Source organism: Nilaparvata lugens, chromosome X (assembly GCF_014356525.2).
Source record: "Nilaparvata lugens isolate BPH chromosome X, ASM1435652v1, whole genome shotgun sequence".
Classification (NCBI taxonomy): domain Eukaryota; kingdom Metazoa; phylum Arthropoda; class Insecta; order Hemiptera; family Delphacidae; genus Nilaparvata; species Nilaparvata lugens.
This window is the reverse complement of record NC_052518.1, coordinates 7634486-7662301: the sequence shown is the minus strand read 5'-3', so window position 1 is coordinate 7662301 and position 27816 is coordinate 7634486. Positions and strand designations below refer to the sequence as shown.

Sequence of the window (27816 nt, the reverse complement as noted above, 5' to 3'; positions counted from 1 at the left end):
AATCGTCTTTGTTTACCAATTAATCAGTTCGATATTCTAACGACTTCCGTTCATATAACATTTCAGATTGTCTCTTTTCTGTATAGCGCTACTTGTAATATAAATATAAATAAAAATAAAAATCTTAGTACCCTTTTTTTGAATTATTTAATCACAACATGTGATTAAAATGGCTTGTTATTTTTGAAAATGGCATCAATGTTGAGACATGTTGTGATTAAATAATTCAAAAAAGGGTACTAAGATTTTCATTTTTATTTCTATTTAAAATTTCAAATATTTGGATTTCAAATCAATTCAATATTGTGAGGTTCTTGAAATAAATCCATTAAACTTATTGGTTATAACATAGAATTCTCTAAACTCATAAATTCCATCAATTCGGGTAGTAGATCATCAATGTCATTATTTCTTTCAGATAATTTCCTGATAGCTAGTTACTTCAATTTCTGCGGGCAGAAATTCAACTATACTAAAAATTTTCATTTCAACGGGACATTGAGTGTTTCCGAAAAATTTGAATATTATACAAAACTATTTAATTGAAATAATAATTTAGTGTTGTGTGGATTTTGGTTGAACATTAAACGCGTAGTGAAATAGAAACTTTTAGAGATTTTTGAATACTGTAGAACATTTTATATTCGACAACTTTAAATTCTACGTTCAACAATTATTAGAAATTTTTGAATAAATAATATTCTAAAAAGTATCGATTTTGTAGAACTTTAGTAGCTGATAGATTTTTATAGAAGTTACATCGACCTTTACTTACTGATACACCCATCAATTCTAAACTAATCTAAGGAGAGTAAAGTAGTTGTAGAAATCCGAATGAGGACTTTTATGTACAAAAGAGATACATGAGAGATATTTGCACCAATATATTTTTCATAGAAGTTTCGAGTGTAATTCATTTCTGGTTTTGATGTTCTCAGTTTAAATCTGCACTTAAATTACATTGCATTTGAATGTGTTTAATTTACAAAAAGATTTATAGAAATATTTTTGAATATCAATAACATACTTGACATTTTTGAAATATTCAAATAAGAGACAAATTGAGATTTTCTGGGTCTCTGCTAAGAATTTTGAGATAAAAAATGAATATGAGTTTGAGATTATCTCCTTGACAACAAATATAATAAAATACATAGCGTTTAATGCGCCACACATTCTAAGGTATCGAGCAATAATAGGTTAGGAAAGAATTGAAATCGAAAATGACCACAAATTAATTATACAAGAAGATTGGACCAAAATGGAATCAATATTTAGATCGATGGAAATTCCGTTTTTTCGAAAATAAGTAGTATAGACAAGTAGATCTTCATAGTGATAAAGTGTTCTTCAGAATAGTTCAATAGTGTTCATTATAATAATATATTACATAGTCGAAATTACTAGATATCATCTTTAAACGCTTGTAGGTTAATATTCATTCAAGTATGAGATGATAAGAAGTCAGTACAAGATTGATACTAGTTACTTGATACAGTAAAGAGTTCAAATAATATATATTTAAATAATAAAACATATCAGAGCAGGATAAATTTCTTGCAAATCAGTTGGTTTACAGAGAAAGTGGAGTGATATATCATTTAAAATACTGTTTATAAGAAGTGAGAATAATTATCAAAAACGTGGGAATCTGGAGATGGAGGATATGAAGAATTTATTGTTGAATGATTATGATATGATGGAGTGAGAAAGCTTGAAAATATATAATAACAAAGTGATGAAGTTCGAATGCAAGATATCATAAAATTCTTTCATTGTCGTATGAGGAATATGACATGAAGTAACGATTTTATGTGCGGAGAAATTGAACTCAGCCCAAAAAATAAATCATTTACTTCACTTACTACTCTATTCCAGTAAGAAACACAACAATTAACGCAACAAAGCTAAAAATGCAGTGAAGTGGAGAATGAGAGAAGAGAAAGCACGACTGAAATAAGAAAAGTGATTATATAGTTCACTGATTCAAAGAGAGCTGTTCCGTCTGGGAGAGCCAGTAACTAAGATTTTGAAGGATAACTGCTTCCAAAGAATCTGAGGAGAAATATAATACAAATAAAATACAGAAGAACGAAAAAAATTGACTCATACGACGCCGTACTCGAATCTTTTCTCAGGGATACTTAAAGAGAGACACTTCTTTGTTGCATGATTTGCTTACTCCGTGCCATTTTTGTTTGATTTTTTCATTGTACTAATCGCCGTAAATGAGTGGAATGTTGAAGATATTTTTGAGTCATGATTTTGCGAACATATCATATGAAACGAATAGGAGCGGAAAATTGTGAGTGTTAGGGAAGGGAGCAGTTGGGGAGGAGATTGGTGGTTGAAGTAAACGTGGAAGAAATCCAGGAAGATGTCGGAACCTGATAGCTATGATGATGAGGTAAGTTATTCAATGATTTTTATAATGTTCTATCTAATCTTTTTCTTGTTCAAAATTTTTCAGAATAAGATCTACAGTGCTTTCTAAACTCACCATTCACCTACTATTGAGTGTTTTAATACGGCTACTTGAAATTTTTATAACAGGAAATCACTATAGTCAATAGTAGTATATATAGTAGTATAATAGGACTATAGTAGTCCGTTAAAGTCTAGAACAGATGAGTGTGGCGTTTCCAAATAAGAGTTGAGGATTGATTATTAATATTTTTGTAATAGGTACGAATTGGCAACGTTCATGGTTGCGAGTGGGGGGACTCATCTGTTCCAAATTCCATCGGATTATTTTCGTGCAGTTTAATAAAGTACCCTTAGTATATTTCGTATTAAACACTACTGTACTACATATAAACACTACAACTGAACGTCCAATCAAGATTGGAAGAGATGAGTAAAACCATAGAGAAACAATAGCATAAGTAGATATCCCATTGTATAGGGCGTTTATGTCGCAACTTTTACTGTTATCTGTAGGATTGGCCGTAGTCGAGTAGAACAGATGCTGGCTTTATGATTCAGAGGCCCGGGTTCAAATCCCGGCCCGGACAAGATATTTGTCCACAGCGAATATCTCGGGTCACTCCCGTGTTTCGGATGGACACGTTAAGTCATTGGTCCCGGCTGCCTGAAAAAGCAATCCTTAGGTCATGTCAGAGGCCCTGAAATTGATCAGTTGCGACCTGAAAACTCTGACACAAGACCTGAGCCAGCAAGGTCACACGATATTATTATTATTACTGTTATCTCAAGCTGATAGTCCCCGTAGTACCTTCCTGTGAAGCTGGTAGTCTCTCGGCAGTAATCGGCTTGAGATAGCAGTAAAAGTTATGACGTAAACGCCCTATACCATGGGATATCTACTCACGCTATTGTTTCTCTATGGTAAAACGTTGACGAATAATAGTTGATTAGCGTTGTCCACAGCTGATAATATATGAGAATCAATTAATATATTCATAATACACCTGATGAATTGACAATTTCCATGGGTGTGGTGGAGAGGTGTGGGGGGACTCTGTTCCAATTTCAATCGGACTATTTCCGTGCGGTTGTCTATAGTCTCGGCGATAATGTTATCATCGAGTATCCTCTCAAAAATTGCATGAGATAGTAAACCACTGATCTTGAATAGATCTGAAAGTCCTGGATACAAATGAAAACGAATCGAGTTGAACCACTCTCAAATTGATATTGTCAATATCAACAATTGAAGATACTGGTTTCAGTTGTTACACCATATCAATCTCGAGTAAACTGAAAGCTTGAACATTGAGCAGCAGAATGTGTAGTATGGTGAAGCCCTGCGATTGGCTAATAGCCGACCAATAAAGGCTGAGCTCCACTGTCATTGGTCGCAGCTAGACACGCCCAAATATTCCAAACAAGCAGAAACCCGTGTTCCGCAAGGATCTATTTTAAAAATTGAAAACTGAAAACTTGGCGTAATAAAATTTTGAAGAATTGAAAATAGGCCTATAACCATCCTTTGTTAATTGAGAATCTATATGCTAAATTTCAAGTTAATTAGTCCAGTAGTTCAGATGTGATGATGCGTCAAACATAATTCCCCTATCCCATACGTGTATAAGCCAGTTCTTTCCTTTATTATAGATATAGTTAACGACTGCAAGAGATAGGACTGTGGAACAGAATAGTGGTGAAACAATGATAGCTCCAGAAGTGTCTCAAACACAATAGTAGGTACTATATGAATTTTTTGAAAGTGATTTGAAAAAACATTTGAAACAACAGAACTAAAAGTTGTCAACCTTATCATTCTACCTCTATTTTGTTTAAGCCGAATGTAAATCTATATTCAGCATATAAAAATTAATGTCTGTTTGTGTGTTTGTTTGTTCCCTATAGACTTGAAAACTACTTGACATAACGGCATGAAACTTTGGGAATATGTTGTGTGAATATTGGGGATGGTTTCTGAACAGAAATTTTGAAAGGGGGGCTAATAATAATATTATCTATTAATCAATTTTAAATACCTATGTTTTCGAAATTGTCGGCCGAGCGGCTACCGAAGAACGGAAAGATGATCATGATTCAAGATCATATTGTGATAATATGATTTAGCATCTAAAGTTACCTGCTGTATAATAAACACGTCACCCTGTGATAAATTGTGTACTGGTATTAAAACGGTAGTTTGGAGTTGAAGTTTAGTTGATTGGTACCAGCTGTAGATAATGGTTCCTTAGAAGACCTACACCAATAATTATCACTCCCCTATCATTGAAAAAGTGGAAAATGTTGAAAAAAAATTATTCACCTCATGATAGTTGTTCATAATACATTCATTAATTACTGAAGAATGACGGGATAATTTATAATTCTTTTGAATTTAGCTTAGCTTATATTCATCCTAAAATGGAAGATGGAAAGAATATGGAATTCTGTGTGATTCATCGTACATCGTATATATCCTAGACCATCTATTGACAATCAACAACTATGAAAACATTGAATTCATCTTTAAAACACTGATTCAACCTTTTTTTCAATTCAACACTTTCCTGATAGATATTACTACCAATTGATTGAGAAGAATATGTCTTCGGAATAATGAATGCTGCATGACTATGCACATAGGAAGTCCGTATTGAGATGTAAATGAAAATATTGATTGTCAGATAAATTTCATGATTCACCAAAATAAAGTCAAGTGTGACATGAGATACATTGACTTTTTGGCGGTACGAAGTTCACCGGGTAAGCTAATTGAATTGTGAATAAACCTTTTTATCAATAGTCAACGCTGAAAAAAGACAGGCTCAATTACCAGTAATGCTATAAATTCTATGAGGGACCAGTAAGCCATTAATTTTGAGTAGTTCAATCACTTCCATTGTGGACACTGGATACATTATGGACAATCAATACCTATGAAATTCATTAGCTACAGAATAAAAAAACTTTTTCCTCCACCTACTGTCAAAAGTACTTACTTTACTCCCTGAAACATGATACTAAAGTGTCACTTTTTCGCTCTCGGTACTAAAAAACATAAAAACTCCCTAGGGAGTAAAAGTGACTCCATTTAAATAGCATGGGAAGCATCTCTATTTCAAATACGTACATTTGGAATAGGTCAGAAGGTCTAAGCTCAGATGAGGAAGCATATAGAGTAGTCATTAAACCAACTAAATTCAATAACTCAACCAGACATTTGATCGATATATAAATTTATGTTGTATGCTGAATTTATTATACAAACTTCATATCATTATACTAAAAAAATGTATATATTTTTTTTCTTTTATTCCATGTTATTCAAAATATCAGCCAACGAATATTACTTATTAACTAATCAAATTTGAAACGGGAACTTCATCATAGCTGTAGTTTTGGCTGTTATTGTTGTTACAACTTTAGCCGACAGATAGTGCTGTCGGAGGAGAACTGTGATTACAAGCCAGCTATTTCTATTTACTTTTTAGATTATGTTGTAACACATTGTTTGGTCACATACGTTTTTAAAAATTATTTTATTAGCAGTGTTTATAAAAATGTAGGTGAAGGAAAAATGTTGTGTATATCACGAGTGAAAAATGTTTTTTCTCCCTCAGGAAAATTGTTGCCCTCGGCTTCGCCTCGGGCTTCAAACTTTTCCCTCAGGGAGAAAAAAACAGCACTTTTCACTCTAGATATACAAATAACTATTGATTGCAGTGACCTCGACTACTACAATAAGAATAACAGGAATTTACAATACAATATGAATATAAGGAATTACTCACATCTCTCACCAACTCGTACTTGTTTATTCACAAAATACCAACAACAAATATTCATAAGTTGTAGGTATTGAATGAACTCACGGCTTTAGTACTCAAGTTTGTCTCTTTCTGGCCGTGCGACAAATAAATGTAGGTATATGTTTGACATTTTGTTTTTGTAATCTTGTTGTCTAATAAGAAAGTTTTCAATGTGATTTTTGATGGTAATAGAATTTGAATTTGAAGAAATAATTATCAACAAACTCCTAACCAAAGAAAATCTCTGTGCTCTGTTCTAATCGGAATGTATGAGACTCCATATACAGCTGATAGAAGACGCAAATCGAACTGGCCAAGCATACAACAATGGAACAAACATGTGGCAAACTCGCGCTCTCAATGAACGCAAAATTAATTCGATCAGCTGATTGATAAGATTATTCTAAGCTTTCCAATGATTTACAACATATGTTAGAATATCATGTGCCAATTATCTCAGTTCCATATGGCGTTCACCGTACCATGTTTATAACCTTACTCAATAGGATCCTTTTCCATCCATTGAAACCCTTAAGAGGCAAAATATCTCAAAATCCGTTCTTAGTACGCGTCTAGCATGTTTGAAGAATATTTGTGCAAAGTTTTAAGTATGTAGGCCAATTAGTTTGAGCTGTAGTGTGATTTTACACAAAAAATTTAAAAATGCCCTCTACTGAACCCCCCTGTGCTCCTGATCGGAATTTTTCTGCATAGATCTAATTTTTTTTCGTAGCTGAACAAAAAAATTCCTCATGACTTTGCTGTGCAACGGTTAAAAAGTACAAAATTTTCGGTTGGCCCCAGTTCCCTCACGGGGGAAAATTTCTGAAATTCCTTTTTTATTGGATGTTTTGAGGCTGCCATAAACAATTGTGCAAAATTTCAAGTTTTTAGGCTCAGTAGTTTGGGCTGTGGTGTGATTTCAGTCTGTCGGGGCTTAGCCTTTTATAGATATAGAGATATGGTCATACTAACAGTAGATGTCAACAGCTACTGGTCAATTGTAGGGCTTCACACATACTACAATTCTGTTACTCAATGCATAAGCTCTAGTTCTGGATGTAGATTTAAAATTGAATTAAAATCACAAATTTATACAGAACAATTTTATTGAATACAGTATTTTCCAGTTATCAGTAATGATTTTGTGAAATATTTATATTTAACTAATACTTATATTTAACTGAAACTAAGTTTTCAACGTATCTAAATACCAAATTCCCAGTTTATATATATTTTTGACTCAAAATTGGACAAAACTCATGAAGTGTGAACATAACCTATTTTTGAACAATTTCTATCAAAATTTGGGAGGGAAACAGTTCTGGGCTTTAAACCTGTTGTTTCTTTCCAAATCATCCATAGTTGAGAATGATATTGTATCTTTCAATTTATAAATAAATGTATACTAAATGTATAAGCTTCCATCATCATTATTATTATTATTATTATTATTATTATTATTATTATTATTATTATTATTATCATTATTATATTATTATTATTATTATATTATATTATTATTATTATTATTATTATTATTATTAACGAAAATCCAAATTAAATCTATGAGCTTCCAGTTTACTATAAACTTTACTATAAGCTCTCTCTTATAGAGATTGATATAATGTTGTAACAACCGATACTTGTATTTCAATTTGTTCTAATGATCAGTGGTTCTGACAGTATCAAGTTGTTCTCATTCAACATGCATATCTATCATAATATCTCCTCCACAACAACACAGGCAGTCAAATACTCATTGGTTACTCATACGAACTCAATACCGTGAAATCAGCTTATGAAGGAGGCACTTTGCTGCGCGGAAAGTTCTTCTGAGCGGAGTTAAGATTAAAGATACTTCGCGCGCGTAATACTTCCATGCGAAAAGTTACGAGTTACGACGCAAATATGATATATCAGCTCTTATACTTTTATTGTATGAATTTGAGTATTTCGTTATTAATCATGAATGATAAAACTATATTTAATACTTATGAACGTCTAGAAGTCGGTAGAAATTACAGCATTAAAGGAATCAACATTCAATTGTTTGATCCATGAAAACCACATTTCCGCTATACTGCGAAAAACCGGTATTTTGCATATATTGTAATAAGTACAACATAATTAGACACTTTTCTAGGTAACTTGAAGTGCGTAACTACTTGTGATAACTTAAAGTACTTGTGAAATCCATTTCCATGTTCCAGAAGAAATATTCAATACATTTTCATAGAAATTTTTTTCTATTCAATAGTGTTTGATTGAACTGAGATAATATGAATATGATACGTTCTATATGATTGTTGTGTATGTAATATGATTGTTGGAAATATAAAGAAATGTATCTCTTCCAGGATAAATAAATAAATAAATATAATTTTATTGCCGCTCAACATTACAATAGTTATGGACAACGTCAGAAATTATTGTTTAGCAAACATAGTCAACCTATATTATAACATGAGGGTTAATGTAAGAAACACCAGTCAAAATAACATACACGTAAAATATTACATAGAAGAAATAACATGAATACTAAAAACAATAGTATAAAATAGTTCATCTTAAAGAATAATTTGTTGAAATTCGAAAAACTCTTTCACACTATAAAAAGGATTTCTAATTAACCAGCTATGTAGCCTATTTCTAAATAATGAAATGGAGCTTCTATCCACTTAGTGGTAATTTATTAAACATTCTCATTCCACAAACTTCATAGCTATTCTGAGATTTAGTCAGCCTACAGAAAGGTATTTATATATTTCCGTTACTCCTGTGTTGTGGGAATGTATATTTCTCCTTAGCAGATTATTAGGCAAGTTATTTTTCGTATATAGGAGACAAGTAAAAATATACAGGTTTGTTACTGTCAGTATACCTATTTGATCGAATAACGGTTTACAATGAGCCAATCTTTCAGAATTTGTGATTATTCTTATAACTTTTTTTGAATTATCAATAATCTTGACATGTGGACTATTCTCCCAGAGTAAAAGCCCATACGCAATTTACTCTGGAAAAAAGCAAAGTATGCTGATCTGACATAAGACGTGGGGACACAGCCTATCAAATTATATAGAAATGATATATATCGATATATAGAAATGATAGTATTATAAAATGAAGGAAATTATGTTATAATATAGACATCGCTATTTTGATCCAATCAGTCGAATGTTATAAATCGTTTGAATGTGTTAAGATGCATTTTCGTTTGTGCGTGAATTTCCGCAGTCAACGACGGCAAGCATTGTTGACATTCATATTGTCCAAATTTCAAGTGTGCTAAAACAGCTGATCAAATAACTTTTCATTATTTGTGTTTATTATTCAAAAATAAAACCATTCTTAATAATATCAACATATTGCCTTTTGAAAATATAAAAAAATATGAACTCAAGACCCCCATTAAAACATAATATTTTAGGTTATTCAGACAAATTGAAATCTACCCAATGTGAGATCCTCACCCTATCGTGGTCGGCGACGGCATTTACGCATAAACAAAAACCCATTTTTAAACATGGACATCCAGATGATCAACCAACAAACCCTTACAAGTCCCCAGTTGAATCTCCCTATTGAATATGAACAAAGTGAAGAAGTGGTGGTTATGCGCGTATCATTTAAAATATCAGTTCTTAGCATGTGTCTAGAGGTACCTGTCAGATTTCAAGGTTTTGTTTCCAATAATTGATCCATTATAATAGAATAAGTTTGACTAATTGTCTCATATTCATCTGTATTCAATTCCCTCTTCTTTGTTCTACAACTAAATATATTTCTATCCGCCTCCAAGCAATTAGAACGTGAGTTTTGATCATAAGCCCAGATTCAAGGCTGAAGAAGTGGCCTCTTTATCCAAGTGAAATTTCCCTGGCTGCAATGCAGTTGTTATAAACCTTGTTCTAATGTCGAGCTATTGCAAAGTAGGGGGATAACGTGGAAGTCGGTCCCAACAAAATCAAGTAGTTCTAGAATATCAGACCATAACCTGAAAATAGGAACGGCTGCTTGAAATCGGTTGAAACTAAACCGTTTGTATAGATGAAGGGTAGGTTTTAGGACGAGATCAAGAAACCCACAATATTCGTTCCACTGTTGTTTCATAATATGGCGTGTTGGCTGGAAGGAGAAGATGGGGAGGATGGAGAATATGGTAGGAAGGAAATAGGATGAGGAAGAGAAGGAGGTAGAAACCTTCATGAGAATGGGAGAATGGAAAAAGGGAATTTATTAACTGACTGGAATAATTCTGGATCGTTTCTCTTGACATGGCATGCCAGATTACAACAGTGATCCCTTCCACAGTGAAGTTCCCCTTCCAAAGATCACATCAAATCACACGATCGGCTGACTGTAACAGCCGAAAATCACATAATATTATATTCTCATGTAAGGCCTCTATGAAAAACATATTGATGGAAAGAAAAAATTGTCAGAATGCTAACCGGTGGAATTCACTTGAAAGCTCTCTATTACAAATCAGCAGACAAGAGAGGTTTTTAGGACTAAGGAAATTCGATTTAAAGATGTATGACTGTTGACTGTCATCATGTATGGAACTCGAATTTAGAATAGAATAGAATATAAAAATGCTTTTATTCTCTTCATTAAACTATAAATACACAATAATTAAACACACATTTACGGCTTGATCACACGATCGCCAGCCGGAAAGTCGGAAAACATGCGATTGTGGAAAAATACATGAATATGATCCCAGTGTATAGTAAAATACAGAAATTATACGAAATAATGATGAATCAAGTTGTAACACAGTAAGCAATATAATGTAGAGTGTAATGATCTAGTCAGTAACGTAAGTGAATATACATTGAGAAAGATTGAATCCTCAAATTGAAACAAACTCAAAAATAAAACAAAAAAACATCCAAGGCTTGAACTAAAATAAACAGAATGTTAAAGAGAGCAGAAAATAACAATAATAACTGATACCAAAAATCAAGTAGTGAGTGCCTCGACAAAGTGGGCCAATGCTAGCTCTACCAATTAAATTCTCGGGTGAGAACATGTCTGTAATTCCAGGCTTCTGTAATTCTCTACAGTAAGAGGCTAGTTTCTTCCAATCTTTGCCGTTCATGTACATAGTACTCTCTTCCATTGATTGTTCAACAACACCAGACCATTTCTTCCTTCAAACAAGGACATCGAGCAATGAAATGGAATACATCCTCAGCCTCCTTCAGATTGCACATCGAGCAATAGTATATTTCGCACCTAGAGCAGAAAATGAGATTTTTCCAGCTCGAAATCGGTTTTCAAGTCCGAGGCCGTAGGCCGAGGACTAGAAAAGATTGAGAGCTGGAAAAACATTTTTGCCCGTGGTGCGAACGATATTTTTCGCCACACTACAGGTATTGCTGACAAAATAAATAAAAGAATACTCGTTAAGCTATTGTACCTATCTCTTGATTTTAGTGCTAGAAAATTTGCAGTCAGGATTTCAGATTCTTTTAAAATTTCACTTGGAATACCACAGTCATCTTCAAGCATTTTTGAAAATTCGGAATGCACTAATAAACAATAAATAATTGAATAAAACTGGTTGCGAAGCGAATTAGTTTGATTCGAAACTGGAACTGAAATCATGGCGACTTCAGCTGATGATGAAAGTGGACACTCGCCCGATCTAGCGGATGACTTATTAACCACTTCCATGAGCGGCTGGAAAGAGACAACTTTCTGGCCTAGACCGGAAAAGAAACCCTTTTCTGACGTCGTCTGCAAACAAGGTCTTTCAGATTTCAATTAAATTTCAATTTATTGGAAAAAAAAGATACATTGTAGTGAATGTAGTTAATCAGTGTGGATGCGACAGGCACACTGCCCAAAACCGCACTCCACACAAAATAATAAAGAATAATAAGAAAACAAAAACAACTTATACAGAAATTAAACAAACTTCAGAATTACATGCTAAATCTTAAAATAAGATACTAATTATTTATATCATTAATGCTATTCTTATTGTACAATATAAATAATTTTAATTAAAATAAGAAAATAAGTTTAATCGAAATAAGAATAGAAAGAATAAGTTCAATATAAATAATAAAAAAAGTCGACCATTTAAACTAAACAAAATTAAAAAGAAAAAAAAAGAAAATAGAGAAGAAGTAAGGTAAAGACATAGATAGATAGCAGAAGAAGAGAGGAGAGAGAGTGCTTGAAGTTAAAAATTGACAAAAGAACTAATATTCAAGTATTATAGAGCATGATTCAATAATGGCATTCAAAGACGGATTGAAGAGATCGATATCACGAGATACTGTGTTGAAGAGTCTCATGGATCGATTGATGGGTGAGTTATAATCCTGCAACGTTCGAGATCTTGGTATAAAAAACGAAAAATACCTCCCACGAGAAACAGTCGGCACATAGAAGCCCAATCTTTCCAGGTGAAAAGGATGCTGCGTAAGACCATTAACTACTTTATATAAATGTAAGATGGCTTGGAGATTACGTCTGGACTTTAATGTTGGAATTTTGAACATGATTCTGAGTTGTAATGTGGGATATGCAAAATAGGGATAGTGGCCAAACTTTTAAAAATACAGGTAGCGAAGGAATTTATTTTGAACTTTTTCAAGAGAATCAGAATATTCAGCATGATAAGGATCCCAAATAATTGAGGCATACTCCAATCTACTCCTTACCAACGACTTGTACAGATATATTATAGCATCTAAATTACTGAAGTGTTTGCAAGTTCTAATAACAAAGCCCAACAGTCGATTAGAAACATTTAAAATGTGCTCAATATGAGAGATGAATCTGAAATCATTTTGAAAATAGACTCCTAAATCCTTACACGATATTTTGATTGGAAGAGCAGAACCATTCATCATGTAAGAGAAATTAAAAGGAAGATTCTGTCTTGAAAATGTCATTATGAGTGATTTATTAACATTAATTTTTAAACCATTCACAGAGCTCCATGTGGTAATCTCATTAATATCCTCTTGTAATGTATCACAATCATTAACACAGGTAATAGTTTTATATATCTTAACATCATCGGCAAATAAAAGACATTTAGAGTTTTTTAATACATCAGGTAGATCGTTGATCATGATGAGGAATAAAAGAGGACCCAATGATGCACCTTGAGAGACACCAGATACGTTTGCATATAGATCAGAATCACAACCATCATATGACACAAATTGTTTTCTGTCCTTCAGATAAGATGCTATAAATCCTACAGTAGAATTCGAGAAATTATAGGCCAGTAGTTTGTGTAGTAGAACATCATGATTTACAAGGTCAAAAGCCTTTCGGAAATCAATGTATACAACATCAACCCTCCCAGAAGACTCCAGACCATGCAAAACATCACATGAAAATTCAATTAAATTTGTAGTAGTCGACTTACCAGGTAAAAAGCCGTGTTGCTGTTTATTGAAACTGTTTAACATGTGCTTGTAAATAGAATCGAAAATGATACTTTCAAAAATCTTTGAAAAAACATTTGTCAAGCTTATGGTCTAAAATTAGCAATGTCTTGCATGTTGCCAGACTTTAATATTGGTGAGACCCTAGCGAGCTTCCATTCATTCGGGAAAACACCAAGTTTTAGAGATAAATTAAAAATGAAGCAAAGATTAACGGACAAAAGATCGCAGCATCCCTTCACCAGGAAAGGTGGAATACCATCAGGACCACAAGATGCCCTAGGCTTCGATGGAAACAGTCCTTAAATTTAAAATATTCTGATCAGACACAACCGGTGAGTTTATGGCAGAAGGAACCATCGAACCATCGTATACTGAGGCAAAGTGATTGGCGAAACCATTCGCAATATCCACCCCACTCTCGAATACTGATGAATTCAGAAACATACTTTTCTTCTTCCGTGCTGCAGCAATACGCTTGTTATTCACATAAGACCAGAACTACGTATGTTACCTCTCACTGAGGACTGAACAGTAATTAGGTACCTTTTATTGGCTTCACGTATTTTGGCTTTCAATGAACGCCTAATCAATATAAATCTATGATTATGAAAATCAGAATGTCTCCGCTTCCTTGCCATTCTGTTCTTAAGTTTAATTTCACTAATTATTTCCCCTGTGAACCATAAGGGATAACCTTGCCTTTTTACAGGATTCCTTCTAGGTACGCAACAATCAATGACAGAGAATAAAGTATTATAGAAATGATTTACAGCCTCATCAACATCTGTCATACAATAGAGAGAGGACCAATCGATATCATTCAAAATAATGTACAAGTTTAAATAGTCAGCTCTTTTATAGTTATAAATAAGGTTATTAGAAAAATAATTGGAATTACGGTTCAAATTGAGATACGGTATGATAAATGTTAGTTCAAGAGCAGGATGATGAGCATCCTCAAAAACCAAAGGTGAAGCATCCCGCTGGACATTCAAATCAATGTTGCTAAGTACCAGATCCAAAGTACGGTTGTTTACATTGAGAATATTATTCTTGAGCTCTAAGTTGAACAATGTTGAAAAATTATTTAGTCTACGTGCACGTAAGGAACCAGTAAATAAGTTGTAATCAGCCGAGTTAATCTCAGGAAGATTGAAATCACCAACCATAATAATATTACCATCAATTAACCCATTGAGACTCTCAACATGATTATAGAAATTTCCAAAAATACACATATTCGAAGCAGGCGGAATATAAACAACAATAAAAAATACATCACAATAACCGAAATTTAGTTTGACACACAAAGACTCGAAACCCTCACCACGGGAAGAAGCTACCAATTCAGAGCTATAGCAATCTTTCACAGCTACAAGAACTCCCCATCCTCCTCCTCCGTCATTTAGTAAGTAATTACGATATATAGATGTATACCTATTATCAAATAGCTCTTGGTCGGATATATGAGAGTGAAGCCAAGTTTCAGATAAAGCTATGGCATCAAAATTTGAATTCAAAAGATTTTCCGAAAATTCATGCGTTTTAGTTCTTAATCCATTAACATTCTGATAGTAAAAGCTCAATTCAGACATTTTACCAGAAACAAAAGCTACAAATAGGATGATAGTTGATATTTTATTAATTATAGTAAGGAAAATAAATTTAAATAGATTATTATGTCTAAATATATACAACAAATTAAATGTTTGTAAGCTCAAATCAATATATAGGCCGACAATATATATAGTTGAGTCTCAGTCTCCACAGTCATTTAATAATAATCTGCTTTAATTAATCAGAGTGGTGAAAGTAGATAACGATAACAAATTGATAATCCAGATAAGAAATGAAGAGTGAAACATGGAACTATATTACTTACTAGAAAGAGATAAACAAAAATGACAGCACTGATTGTATTTGTAAATGAAATGAAACAATAAAACGGTAGTATCATTTCTACCTATTTTCTATCCATTGAGCAAACTTCACTCACGAGAAAATAGAAACACACTTTGAATCCGACTCTCCAACCACATTGATAGAGAATTTACAAATTTATTAAATCAAAATTACTGTATGCAGATTGTCAAAAAAAATATATATATCATTGCTGAAATGAAATAATAATAATTAGAAATTCAGAGATCTACGTAGGGACTGGAAAACAGCTGCTTTCTGTGCAGTGTGGCGAAAATATAGTTCCCATTAGCTACCCAAGGTTATTTATAGTTCATATGGATTAGCTCACCCCTTGCCTTGAAAAACCACATCATAGCCCACATTTGGGTGTCCTTTCCAATGTATTCCTTGTCACTCAGCTCAAAGTCAAGAGTCCTGTACAACGCATGAAACCGTCCCGCTTGTGCTTCACCTATAAATTTATTTCTGTGAAACATTTGCAGAACAGACAATATGCATTGGAAAGACTCTCCAACTCATCACAATCTCCACAGAAAGAATCATATTCAAGGTTACCCTATCACAAACGACCCTCCACTCCCTGAACCAAAAGCACTTATCTCTTATTACTTGCTGAGCTAAAACTTTTTGGTAGTCTTTCATCTTCCATTTTCATGATTTGTGTGGAACTCGAATTTAAGACTGATCTGTTAGTGATCTGCATTTATCAGTTTGATTTGCACTAAAATGGTCTCAAGATTAAGCATAAATAAGAAGATAATTTTTGAATAAGGAAAGCTATGTCAAAGACCGAAACAGGCACCGTGGAAGTTAGATGATGATGTTTTTATATGATCAAAATAAATTCACTACTGAACTGGAGAACGTTATGGGACTCTCAAGCTTATTGTATTTAGTACAACTACAAATCAGTATGTAGATCCATTCCCCAACATTTTACCCCATATAAAAAATACTGAAGAGTTTGGGTTTTCCGAGATGAATCAACTCATTCAGGACGGTTGAGAGACGACTCTTTTCAATACATTGAAAAAGTATGACATATAATAATATAAGTCATTGTATATACATTTATACATCCGTACAAACGGTTGTACCCGGTATTCCTCTTACATAAAATATATCCATCCGCGAAACACTCAAATGTGATATTTATATATATGTATATACATACAAATGTTCATGTACAAAAAAAATACTAATCTGAGTACTCTTTCAAATTATTGTAGCACGACATGTTTCGGCTACTAATGCCATTTCATGGCAAATTTTTTCCTTAGGGCTACTTTTTATAAAATAAAATTTTTAGTCTATGAAACTGCATCAGTATTTCGGCTACTGATGCAGTTCATAGACTAAAAATTTTATTTTATAAAAAGTAGCCCTAAGGAAAAAATTTGCCATGGAATGACATTAGTAGCCGAAACATGTCGTGCTAAAATAATTTTTCCTACAGTTACCTTGAAAAGTGGCCATTGCTGCACTGATTACAGAACGCAAAGAATCACTTTTCCGCTCTAGTGCGGCAAAAATTTTTCTGCACTCCAGATTTGCAACATGGCAACGCAAAATACTCAGTAGGTTATATGGAGCAACAGTGCAGCAAAATCAAAATGAAGTTGGTAACAGTGACTGGGCTGCTATAGTGAGCAGAGGTTCAACGAAGCACAACGAGCAACTTATTAAGTATATATATTATAACCAAGGACAACATTTTTATTCAATTTGACAACAAATTAAGGTTTTTATCAATAATAAAATTACATAGAAAAACATTTGATGCATTTCAGGCAATTTTACCCATAATTACCCACTTTTCATATTCAATGGTAACTGTAGGAAAAACTTAATGTGAAATACGTGCGCAAAGTTCCTCTGCTGCACTCAAGAAACCATTCCGCCCTCGCATACGGCTCGGGCGTAAACGTTTCTTTCGGTGCAGCAAACTGTCACTTTGCGCACTAGTTGCACAAATAACTATAAAAGGGTACTCAGATTTATATTTTTATTTTATTAAAAGTAGTCCTAAAGAAAAAATACAAATGTCTATGTGTATGGAAGTCGACTCTCAGATTGATCTGTTAATGATCTGCACTTTTCTGTCTGATTTACACTAGAATGGAGCAGTCTATTTCCAAATATGGAACTGCTATGCAGTTTGCAACTACTGTGACATCCTATTCGAACACACATGTGATTTAGGGCGGTTGATTCAGGGTGATTGGGGTTTGTCAAATATGTGTAGATAGGCCTAGGATGGTTATCAAAGAATCACTAATGAATATGATTCACAGAGAATCTGAATAGATTTCTGAATACTGGTCTGAGTACCGTTCTGTATAGAGTACTGAATTAGGGATGGGTATCAAGAGACAAAACATCGATGTTTTTTCACCTCAACATCGATAAGTGAATAGTAAACATCGATGTTTTTGAACATCGATGTATCGTCCAATGTTTTTACCTTTTTACACGGATGATACTACAAAGACTATTAGTGACTCAAATAGTGAAAATCTCCTTTTTTATGTACATGTAAGAGAAAGGGACAGAGCTTTTGAAAAGTAGTTAACAATAAAGAAATATTATAAGGTGCGTACAGATTTGCGCGCGGCGAACATGAGCAATTCACTTTTAATCAGCTGATGCCAAGCTTTTTATATCTGTATCTTACCGTTTCTGTAAAAATACAGATATAGTCAGCAGATTAAAAGTGAATTGCTCATGTTCGCGGCGCGTATATCTGTACGCACCTATAGATTGGCAGCAGCCAAACTGAAAGATTATAAATTGTTTGTAGGTAATCAGACTTGACGTTTAGCAATGGAGATTGATATTTAATCGAATTTAAAAAAGAAAATCCAATATTCTAGAATATTGTTTTATAGATTTGAATATTTTTCCCATATAAAACAAATTAAGACGGTATTCTTCTGTCCAAATTTTGTAAAGAGAATAAATTTGAACTAATAATATTACTTTTTCTATTAAACGGATGATGAGAATGATCAAATAATTTTGAATGAATAAATACTCAAAAGACATGTAAGAAACTATGGATGAATAGATTTTAAATAGTATTAATATTGAAACAGTGAAAATGATATAATGTACAGTATATGATACTTCATATTCATTCTTTTAAAAAAGATAAAACAAGGTAAAATCAATTTGATTGAACCCACTTCACTTCTGTTAATGAGCTGACAGAGTTGAACTCAATTATTTCGGAAGTTGATTGAGTTATTGGTATGTATTTTTCATAAATTTCGAAGGACTTAAAAGTACAAAAAGAGCTTCTAAAGTGACTACAATTTTAGCTGGAGTTATTGTTCCAATATTTTAACAGTTACTAACTAGAATTTCAGCAATTTTGGACTTGTGGTTTTCAATTATGGAATTGAATTGACATGATACTATTAAGGATACAAAAAACCTCTTCCTCTCAAGATAATCCTCATCAAACAAAAAAAGCTTTTATATTAAAAACTTGAAAAATTAGAATGTTTTTACTTTTTAGTTGGGAAAGACATGGGATAACCGATGTCTAGGTAAAACCATCGATAAGTAAAAAACATCGAACAGTAAACATCGATGTTAAAAACATCGAACAGTAAACATCGATGTTTTTAAACATCGATGTATCGATACCCATCCCTATACTGAATATAGAGTTGGTTGCTTAATAGGAACGATTTATTCTTGAGAATCAAGTAATTTTTCTCAATGGATTACCATTCTACAAATAGAGAATAGAAAACGTACATGTCATAATATGATTTAATATAATTAGATAATATCATTTCCCATATTGGTTAATCTTATGCCTTGCTAGTTTGCATTAGAAGTTGCTCCCAACATTTATCTTGAATTGTTCGTTTTTGTCCACTTATATCCTCGTATGGCTATATAATTTATTTATCTAGTACTCAAACAGACTCAAGTAAATAATTTCAATTTACTCCAATTGATGGTCAATGGGAATCTCATATTCAGCTCTTTGTGTTAATGTGAGGGTGATGTAGTAGATCGGATGAATACGAATTGATATTGTGAAAATAAATCGTTTCAATGAAAACAACTTGATATTGTCAAAGCCATTAGTTTATAAAAACAATTTGAGATACGCCGACTAGTATCGCTTGTTACACCATTATCAGTCCTCAGTAGACTGGAAGCTTGAACAATCCCTCACCAAGCTTCTATTTGTTTAAATCGAGGCTTCTGTCATCATTGATAAATGATACCTTAGCATAAGGTCATTATGATTGGCAGGGTTCGGTGCATTCATGCTCTCATTTTATTGCTCCTATATTTCATGCACAGTTTCATAATTACTTATTTTCTTTTTTATTGGAAGTCTGATTACAATGTTTTGTGATAGGACCACTTTCATAGTCTATTTCTTACCTATTCCATCTACTCTCTATTGTATTGTATTATGAAGTTAAATATGTCATGGTATACCTTCATGATAAGTTTCATTCCACATGGATCCAATAACAACTTTTCTTTCCTCCAGTATTGCTAATGTGATCTAGTATAATGTTGATAGCTTAATAATATACTATATTATCTTCTTTGATATTTGTAATTGATTAATACTGATGCAGAACTGTTAAATAATTATTTATCTCTTAAGTTTGATTTAATTTTACTGTCAATTTTTGTAAATGTTACCATAGGCAACAGCCTTGTAACAATTATCAATAAATATATCTATCTATCTATCTATCCCTTTATCCACATCACACATTGACATATTTGAAGGGTGTTTCACGATTAACATCATCCACAGTTTATAGTTTAAGAGCAGAGTAGCATAATACATAGGTTTAGGAACTTAAACTTCGATGTTGGCAAAAATGTATTAAATGCCAAATCAAAGTATCAGTTACAGTGAGCTAATGATTCATGAATGCTGTTTAGTTTCGTTGTGTCAGAAATTGTTTTAATCGAAGATGAACGTGTGTTTATTTGAGAGACTTGAATTGTTTGTAGATCTTACAAATCTGGGTAAAATAACTCATGAATAGAGTTTCTACATACGGCAGTTACTAATAAGTTGATCTGGTTGATCAAAGTTATTAATAAGTTGATCAATAAATTTCTTGCATCTGGTAGTGTGTAAAATGATAAGAAGCTTAACTCGCCTGCCACAAACATAACCACGAAAGTTACGAGCAATCGTTTGTTGCAGTAACCTAAAAAGACTCTCTGATAAGGTTATCACCACAAACTGGGCTGCCATAAACTACTGATATGTAGTGCAATATTTTAGTCACGTGGCAGTGAAGTGGCTGTTTGCAGTGAGAGCATGATTTTTTCGCCACACTGCAAAGAAAGCAGCTGTTTTCCAGTCCCTACGTAGATCTGGAAGACATTGTTTGCAGACGATTATCGTCTGATGTCAGAACAGGTTTCTTTCCGGCCTAGGCCGGAAAGAGTACCCTTTCCAGTAACTAAGAAAGGTGATCAAAAAACAGCTGATCAAAAAACTTTTCATAATTTGTGTTCATTATTCAATAATCAAAACATTTATAATAATATCATCTTATTGTCATTTGAAAGGATGAAAAAGTATAAACTCAACCTCCCACATAATTGAACATAATATTTTAGGTTATTTCGACAAATCAGAATGAAAAATAATAATACTTGGACAATTTCCTGATATTCAGATTACCTTAGATTTGCTAGAGCTATGACCTTCCACTTCTGCTTTCGGAAGTCCTTAGTAAACAATTATTATTATTTTATATATATTGTTTATTTTTGTGTGTGACGAAAAATAGCGTTTGCACCATGGGCAAAAATGTATTTCCGGCTCTCAATCTTTTCTAGTCCTCGGCCTACAGCCTCGGACTTGAAAACCGATTTCGAGCCGGAAAAATCTCATTTTCTGCTCTAGGTGCGAAATATACTATTCCAGTCGAGACTGGAATCTTATGCAAGCCCTGCAAGAGAAATACACGTCAAAGTAACGTACTATATTCTTCGCTGCACAATCAACAAATAATAGATAAATGAGCAAAAAACAAATAACTGAATATGCAACTTCACGTTTTACAACGTAGTCCATATTCAAACGATCGAAAAGTTGTGAATAGAAACAGCTGACCAGACTTATCGATTGTCAATGCCATGTGTAGGTTGCGCACGACGAGAAAACTGAAGGACCAGGGTCCCTCACGACGAGAAAACAAGGACCAGGGTCCCTCTCCTCGTGCACAACTAACATTCTGAAGGAGCAGGGTCCCTCATGACGCCCTCACGACGAGAAAACTGAAGGACCAGGGTCCCTCTCGTCGTGCACAACTAACATTCTTATTTAAAATTTACGGAAACTGGTAGTGATCGGAAAGTGACCACTTTCCGTACGGACCTTGACTTTTCCGGGCTCAAATTGAGATCAGCTGTTTTTATTTACACTGTGCGTAAAACTTTATCTTACTAACCTAGAAACTGCACGGGAATTGTACGTTCTCTGTGCAGTATAGCGGAAAATTAATTCAATATAAAGTGTAAAAAACCTCTGTTATTCAATTTTGGGTTGCGTCCCTCCTGAAACACCCGAGCGCCCTCAATTGAAGAAACTCTCTTGAGAATTCAAGGATAATTGAAAGATATACTCACGAGAGCTTTAAGAATTATTCTTGAATAATAATTATTATGATGAGTTCCTCGAGTATTTGAACGGTAATGAATGAATTAATTATATTGAAAATTTGCGGATGGAGAAAATCATGAGAATTCTATGGGATGGTGATTTGTTGAGAATAGGTTGGATAATAATATATTGTTATTTTGTTTTTCTTGAGAGCTTTAAGAATTATAATGAGGAAATTCATCGAGGATTTGAAAGGCAATGAATGAAATACAGTCGAACCTCTGTATAACGAAGTCGATTATCCCGAGAAAAAATTCGCTGCAGAGAGGTATTCGTTATTGAGAGGTTCTGTCAAGAAAACTGCCACGATCCTATGGATCTTATAATATCGTATCACGTCAGTAAATAAATGAATATGGTACATAGAAAATATCATCGCGAATGTAGATAGGGTACCTATTAGGCCAATATTAATATGGAAATTTGAAAATTCATGCTGTTTGGAAAATAACATGTTTTTTGAATATTTATAGAATGTAATAAGTAAGTAAACTCGCCATTTATTTTCAGAAAGCTTGATTTTTACTATTAGTGGAGTTTAATCCAATAGACTACATACTCTGTAGCAATATTTTTCAACTCTTTACACTACTATGAGATGGAACGCAAAATACTGTTATTTTGTCAATAACTTCGCTATAAATATCAACTTTCCTATTTTTTTAATGTTTCATATTTGAAAAAGTGAGTAATTTTCTGTTAAATTTTGCATTTGAATAAAAAATCATGTTTCATAAACGACTCACATCTATTCAAACAGTCAGACATGTCTGGTACACTATTTTCCAGTTTTAATCCTTGCCTGATAATTTTGAAAGCCTCTAGAACTTCTTGATCTGACGGATTCTTCTCCTCAGGTTCCGTCACAGCTATCATCATCATAGTCAGTTCAAAGAATTGAAATGTGTGACAAAAGCAAGAATGGGGAAGTCTAGTCGTTCACCTAACTGGTCTACAATAATGACAAGCTCTTGGAATTCAATATCCAGTAACTTGCATTCAATTTCCGACTTGTGTTTCACCCTCTATTAACTGTCTACCACCCTATCTTCTTCGTACCTGAATTGTCATTATTTTCAATCTATAGACCTTTCTGCTGAAACTAAACAATTCCTTGGAAATAACCGTTTGCTTCCAATACACACTACACTCTGTATGTTGAAGTCAAGAGAAAACTTTGTTATTGAGAGGTCCAAAATTCTTTACATAGCAGCTAAAACTCAAATCTTGGGACCAGGTGAAAATTCGTTGTGTAGAGGATTTCGTTAAGTGGGGGTTCGTTATAGAGAGGTTCAACTGTACCTTGAGAATTTGTGGATAGGAAAATATCTTGAGACCAAAAGGGATATTTGAAAGTGATTTTATTGAGAACTCGCGGATGGAAAAAATCATGAGAGTTCTATGGGATAGTTGAAGAGATTCTTTGAGAATAGGTTGAATAATAATATATTGCTGTTTTGTTTTTCTTGAGAGCTTTAAGAATTATAATGAGGAAATTACTCGAGGATTTGAAGGGTAAGAATGAAATACCTTGAGAATTTGTGGATGGAAAAATATCTTAAGAACACAAGGGATAGTTGAAAGTGATTTTTTCTTGACATCAGGTTGGATAATAATAATTATTTTTGTTTTCTCTTTTATAGCTGGTCTCATCAAATGCTAATCAACGCAACTGGAGAGGCATCTTGATAGCACTACTGGTGATTCTGATGGTGCTGGCACTCATCGTGACATCAGTGGTGCTGCTGACGCCCCCCGACGAGGGGCCTCGGGTCAAAGGGACGCGTCTTCGACTACAGGATGTGCTCAGTCACGAACTCAACCCCCTCAGGCACAACGGGTCTTGGATATCAGGTGAGCATTTCTCTCAGAAATTCCACTTTTACTACATAATAAATTTTTATTATACTTTTACTACATAATAAATTGCTACTTTCACGAATATACTATTACTTTCGTCATAGCCTTCCAATGGATCGATTGAATAAGAGCATTAACGAGAACGAATGAACATAAATTGTTCAAATTTAGTACAGAAGCTCAGCTAGGGTGTAATAATGTTGTGTTAGAAGGAATTTGCAATAACGTCAAAGATACACCCAAAATTAGCGTTTTTCCAGCGGTTTTTTGCTTTTTCTCAGATTTATCGAGAACAAATAAACAGAAATTGTTCAAATTCAGTACAGAAGCTAAGCTAGGGTGTAATAATGTTGTATTAGAAGGAATTTGGAATAACGCCAAAGATACGCCCAAAATCTGCATTTTTCCAGCGTTTTTTGCGCTTTTTCAGCTTTATCGAGAACAAATGAACAGAAAATGTTCAAATTTACTACAGAAGCTCAGCTGGGGTGTAATAATGTTGTGTTAGGAGGAATTTGAAATAAAGCCAAAGATACACCCAAAATTCGCGTTTATGGCGTTTTCTCAGTTATTTCATTAAGTAGTTGACAGAAAATTTAAAAATTTGGTACCTACAGAGGTTTAGCTAGGGTCTAAAAATTTTGTGATGAGGTGACTTTAATATTTCATCAAAGATACGCCAAAAATCAGCGTTTTTCCAACGTTTTTCCCAGCTTTACTGCGTTCTCTCAATTTTGACTTTCTGATGGGATGAAGCATGCCCAAATGAAAAATGCAGGCGAGCGAAGCGAGCCCGCTAATCTTATTTTTGGACGATCCAGTCGGGGGTCCAAGGGGCGGAGCCCTTTGGCTAGACGGATATGGCGAGCGAAGCGAGTCTGACGGCTAGTTGATAGTATAATATATTGGTAGGTACTACCAATATATGGTAGGATACCTTTCTGACAGGGGTTTTATATCACCTTTTATCCTGCTTTTTCTACCAATCCACTAAAGTTTTTCTTCTCACAATTCCTCAGTTCATAAATCTCTCTTCCACTCATTTTACCTTCTTCTGTTAATCTCCACTTTTATCTCTCAGATGGACAAGTTGAGTCGTTGGTCCCGGCTCTACTTTCTGGTAGTACACCTTTCTGATGGAAAGTTTTTTTATCACCTTTCTTCCTGTTTTTTCTCCCAATCCACGATAGTTTTTCTTTTCACAATTCCACTTCTTCCTCAGCTCATAGATCTCTTTCACTTATATTTCCTTCTTCTGTTATTTTCCACTTTTATCTCTCCGTTTGTCCTTTGTGATATGATCCTCTGTCCTATGTTTTGTAATAGGACCACCTTCATAGTTTATTCCTTACCTATTCAATCTACCCTCTATTGTATTGGTTTATGAAGTTTAACATTTCATGGTATACTCTCATGATAAGTTTCATTCACATGGATGCAAATAATATCTTTTCTTTCCTCCAGTATTGCTAATGTGATCCAGTATAATGTTGATGGCTTAATATATACTATATTATTTTCTTTGATACTGTATTTGTGACTGATTATACTGATGCAGAACTGTTAAATAATTATTTATCTAATAAGTTTGATTTAATTTTACTGTCAATTATTGTAAATGTTACCATAGGCAAGAGCCTTGTAACAATTATCAATAAATTAATATCTATCTATCTTGTCAATGCCTTCCATAGATGATAGCTGATACAGGTTTATTGATGTAATATTGACTATTCATTGTAATTTAAAATAATCAATTATATTTTATGAAGCAAGAAATTATATTTTTCAATTATTTCATATTGAATTTTCATATTCAAGATGAAACATTTTGTTAATTAATTAAATTTCTACATTGTTAAAACCCGATCTGGTAACAGAGCAAAGCGAGAAAGAGATGGCGCTACCCCCTTTGTTGAATGGTAGACTAGGATAGCAATAACATTGCTAATCAAACACTGCCATTATAACGTGGACCTCACTATAGTAACTTGGAATAAGTCAATTATTTCCAGCTTCTGCTAAAATTTAGTTAAATATTCGTGTGCTCGTTTTATTGGCATTAGCTCAAATTCTTAAGCAAATGCTGGGTCAGAGATTCAACAGCTGACTCGAAAAGTGAGGTCCACGTTATAATGACAGTATTTTTTCAACTTTGGTTTTGCTATCCTTGTCTATCATTCGACAAAGCCGGTGATACTATCCTTTTCTAGGTCCACAACGATGACAATTATGTTTTTGACAGTGTAGAAATATAATTAATCAATGGAGAGAATCGGCATCGCTATTCTCCTATCTTTATCCACTGCCATTATAAAGTGGACCTCACTATAGTATTAGCAATTGCTTGCTTTATTCATTCAACCTGATATCTTATAATATATCATGCCTGGTGTCAAGTTTATAAACAAAACATTTCAGTACAAATATGAATAGTATGTAGGAGTGTTCAACATAATGCAAATTTCATCTGCCCACTAGGGGTAAAGTTTAGGATAAAGTAGAAACGTGAATAGGCAGATAGATAATAATAGTATCGAGTGACCTGGCTGGCTCAGGTCTGGTGTCAGAGTTTTCAGGTCGCAACTGATCAATTTCAGGGCCTCTAACATGACCTAACGACTGTTTTTAAGACAGCTGGGACAGCCTAAGACAGCCGGGACCGATAGTAACGTGTCCATCCGAGAGATAAAAGTGGAAAATAACAGAAGGAAATATAAGTGAAAGAGATATATGAGCTGAGGAAGGAGTGGAATTGTAAGAAGAAGAAAAGCTATTGTAGATTGGGAGAAAAAACAGGATGAAAGGTGATAAAAACTTTCTATCAGAAAGGTGTACTACCAGAAAGTAGAGCCAGGACCGACGACTCAACGTGTCCATCTAAGAGATTAGTGGAGATTAACAGAAGAAGGAAAAATAAGTGAAAGAGAGATTTATGAACTGAGGAATTGTGAGAAGAAAAACTTTAGTGGATTGGGGAGAAAAAACAGGATGAAAGGTGATATAAAACCTCTGTCAGAAAGGTATACTACCAGAAAGTAGTACCTACCAATTTATTAGACTATCAACTAGCCGTCAGGCTCACTTCGCTCGCCATATCCGTCTAGCCAGGGGGCTCCGCCCCCTGGACCACCGACTGGATCGTCCGGAAATGAGCTCAGCGAGCTCGCTGCACTCGCCTGCATTTTTCATTTGAGCATGCTTCATTCCATCAGAAAGTCAAAGTACTGAGAAAACGCAGAAAAGCTGAGAAAAACGTTGGAAAAACGCTGATTTTGGGCGTTCCTTTGATAAAATATTAAAGTCACCTCATCACAAAATTTTTAGACCCACAAAATTATTACACCCCAGCTTGGCTTTTGCACTAAATTTGAAAAATTTCTGTTCATTTGTTCTCGATAAATATGAGAAAAAGCAAAAAAAAAACGCTTATTATGGGCGTATCTTTGACGCTATTGCAAATTCCTTCTTATACAACATTATTACACCCTAGTTGATCTTCTGTACTAAATTTGAACAATTTCGGTTCATTAATTTGTTCTCGATAAATCTGAGAAAGCGCAAAAAACGCTGGAAAAACGCAGATTTTGGGCGTATCTTTGACGTTATTGCAAATTCCTTCTAACACAACATTATTACACCCTAGCTGAGCTTCTGTACTAAATTTGAACAATTTCTGTTCATTTGTTCTCGATAAAGCTGA

At 33.8% G+C, this 27816-nt stretch overlaps 1 protein-coding gene across 1 annotated transcript in view; it reads left to right on the top strand.

The window, feature by feature from the left end:
• LOC111064553 (dipeptidyl aminopeptidase-like protein 6) overlaps positions 1–27816 on the top strand; it is a 128622-nt gene that overhangs the window by 5987 nt on the left and 94819 nt on the right. Inside the window, exons 2-3 of the mRNA XM_039442331.1 lie at positions 419–2407; positions 23897–24107. Coding sequence (XP_039298265.1) covers positions 2378–2407; positions 23897–24107 — 241 coding nt within the window. The 5' untranslated portion in view covers positions 419–2377. The remainder of the gene's footprint in view (positions 1–418; positions 2408–23896; positions 24108–27816) is intronic.